The 3,059-nt window shown below is 43.0% G+C and overlaps 1 protein-coding gene across 1 annotated transcript in view; it reads left to right on the top strand.

The window, feature by feature from the left end:
* LOC106818812 (neurogenic locus protein delta-like) overlaps nt 1-2,833 on the top strand; it is a gene marked incomplete at its 5' end in the record, with an annotated part of 5,263 nt that extends 2,430 nt beyond the window's left edge. Inside the window, 3 exon segments of the mRNA XM_014823486.1 lie at nt 588-763; nt 1,228-1,371; nt 1,696-2,833. Of these exon segments, the coding sequence (XP_014678972.1) occupies nt 588-763; nt 1,228-1,371; nt 1,696-1,769 (394 nt within the window).
* Nucleotides 2,834-3,059: the final 226 nt, after the last annotated feature.

Here is a 3,059-nt window from a genome sequence, read left to right as displayed (position 1 = left end):
GAGAGAGAGAGAGAGAGAGAGAGAGAGAGAGAGAGAGAGAGAGAGAGAGAGAGAGAGAGAGAGAGCAGGTATCGTCTTACTTCACACGTTCATCTTACTGTTAGAAACACTGGTTTCGTTGTGTGAACACGTGGAAATTATCACAACTGCGCATGCGCAAACACTTGTTATAATTGGTTTGATTCCATGTAGTTTTTGTCTCCAAAATATTTTCACTTTGTTAAAGGTTGTTAAAGGTTGTTAAAGGTTGCTACGGAACAGGAAATTAATCGTTATATAACCTAATTATTATCGAATCTCAAGTGATGTGTTAGTCAATGTAGTGGTTAACAATTCACAACCTTAGCCAATAGTGGCCTAGACCAACATGTATGCATATGTATTCGGGGTGTGTCCACATATCTCATATCACCAGGGGGAAAATAATGACAAATTTGTCACATTTGAACCATTTAACACATTGAACACATGTCAAATTAAAACATTCGTAATTATTCACCCCTGATAACACGCACCTGAAACGTATGGAAATGTTCACCTTGATTTAAGCAACAGTTCTCATGCGTCTCCCCACGTTCTGTCGACAGAGATAAGCCGAAGACTCCCTCACAGTCTCTGTACCACTACGGTACGAGCATGGGTAGCACCATACATGGACCAGAACTCCGAGATGACTTGTATAGAAACTCTGGACCGCCCCCACTCATCGCTGCACCGATATACAGGACTGCTGTGCCCATGTCCAAGTCACAGAGTTCAATGCGTGAGTGTTTCATTGTTTAGTCTTATATGTCATATAAGAGGTCTCGCTCATCCCTGCTCCCTATCGCTCTTCTGTTCTCCTCCTCCTTTTCCATATCCTTTGCCCTCTTTATCTCCCTCTCTCGATTCCCTTCCTCTCTCTCTTTCTCTCTCTCTCTCTCTCTCTCTCTTTCTCTCTCTCTCTCTCTCCCTCTCTCTCTCTCTCCCCCTCTTCTTCTACTCCTCTTTCCTCTTCCTCTTCCTTATTCTATGCCATTCTCTCTCCTGCTATTCCATGCTTATTGCTCTCTCCCACTTCACTCTTTCTCCCATCCACTTCATCTCTCTGTTCTTCTCTTCTTCTTTCTTTCTCCCCACCTCTCCCTCTCTATCCTCGCACATCTCTCTTTACTACTATAAACTAATAAGCTTAATCTACTCGATAACGTAATTTAATAACTAATAACTGTCCCATCTTTTAAACAGCTGGTCATTCAGGCCACCAGAGGGCGTTGGCGATGTCATATGGGAGACCAGACTCGCCCGGTCGAACGTCAAGGTCGATTGACGGTGAACGTGACTATTCCATATCACACATGTCAGCCACGGACCATTACTATGTCCGCAACGGTATGTCAGAGCTGTAAAGGCTTTTTTTTGAACAAAGACTAGAGCAGTAAAGAAAGGGCAGTCTGTCCTGTAAAGAAAATAATATTATTACATGAAGGTGTATAGAGAGAGGTCTTTTGATAAAAGCGAGAAGAATCCATGTTTAAATGAGTACTTTACGAGGATGGTGGATGTCTAGTGTGCGATGATTTGGCCTTAGTGATGATTTAATCAGCCCACTCTCTTTACCGAATATTGATTCTAGGTGGAATAATTTCATCAAAAATCTGTTTTATAGAAAATAAACAAAAACATATGAGCCTAAAATTGACCTTCATCCTGCAGGTCACATGACACCGGCTGGCAGACACGCTCAGGGCACACCATCTATACCACCACGCCGACCCAGGCATTACTAAATCTAACCTGCTCAATTCACGAATCACAGGCAGACTGAATATATGTACCGTAAAAGGTGCTGCAATCAAATTAACCGTGAGGGACATCTTGTTTAAGACTGCCTCACAGCATCTCAATGACTACAGTTGCACGCGTAACCATGGACGTGATTGTTTCTATTAGTAAACTAGTACGATAGCCTATCAATGTCATCTTTCCTGTCATAGAGATGGAGCGTGGTTTGTGCCAAAGGCTGTACTAGTAGCGTCATGGTGTGCATTCGGTTGTAGAGCGTGGAAATAATACGAGGTCGTGAATGGCAGCAATTTGTAATTCATGACAATGATCTGTGTCGCAGAATTCATATGATAAAGTTGGTAAAATGATGACTGAAAGTATGATCAAAGTGAAAAAGGTTTCCACACACTTGCTTCTATTCGGAGGCGAGTAAGACTTGTATCACTAGTATTGGGGATAGAGAGAGTGCGCGTGAATAAGAGAGAAGAGAGTAGACGGACGGGCGGACGGACGGACGGACGGACGGACGGATATACAGAGGCAGGAGAGAGTGAGAGAGAAAGACAAAGAGAGAGAGAGAGATAGAGAAAGAGAGAGCGCGCGAGAGAGTAAATGAGAGAGATAATAGAAAAATAGAGCGACCGAGAGATGACTGGACGGCATACACAGGTGCTTCAAGCATTTTCCTGCGTTCGTGAATCAGATGCTACTCCTTCTGTCCACGGCAGAGGTTCAGTTGTGTATGTGAGCAATCAATGCAATATAATGTACGTGATGTGTGTAGAACACACGGGCAATGATTAAATACCTAATACCTCCTATAAGGTGAAGAAGTTAGAATGACAACGATGTGATTTGCAGGCTGTATACACAGGTAGTCCATATATATATATATATATATATATATATATATGCTGGTTATTATTTCATGTTATGCTAGCATAAGCTTGTGGTTTAAGTTCATGCTGTTAAGTATAGTAGGGTGTGAATGAATGCTCGTTTGTTTTCATGCTCCACTAATACGAGTGTTATGTGTTCTGATATTAAACAACTGTATTATGATAAGTATGAGAGAGAGAGAGAGAGAGAGAGAGAAAGAGAGAGCGCGCGCCGAGAGAGTGAGAGAGAGAGAGAGAGCGAAAGAGAGAGAGGCGAGAGGAGAGAGAGAGAGAGAGGAGAGAGAGAGAGAGAAGAGAGAGAGAGAGAGAGAGGATGGACGAGAGAGAAGAAGAGGAGAGAGAGGAGAGAGAGAGAGAGAGGAGAGAGGAGAGACGTGAGAGCGATAGGGGAGA

This window comes from Priapulus caudatus, unplaced genomic scaffold (genome assembly GCF_000485595.1).
Source record: "Priapulus caudatus unplaced genomic scaffold, Priapulus_caudatus-5.0.1 Scaffold2550, whole genome shotgun sequence".
In the NCBI taxonomy this organism is placed as follows: domain Eukaryota; kingdom Metazoa; phylum Priapulida; class Priapulimorpha; order Priapulimorphida; family Priapulidae; genus Priapulus; species Priapulus caudatus.
Note: the sequence above shows the minus strand (reverse complement) of the source record. Positions and strands in the feature narration are given on the sequence as shown.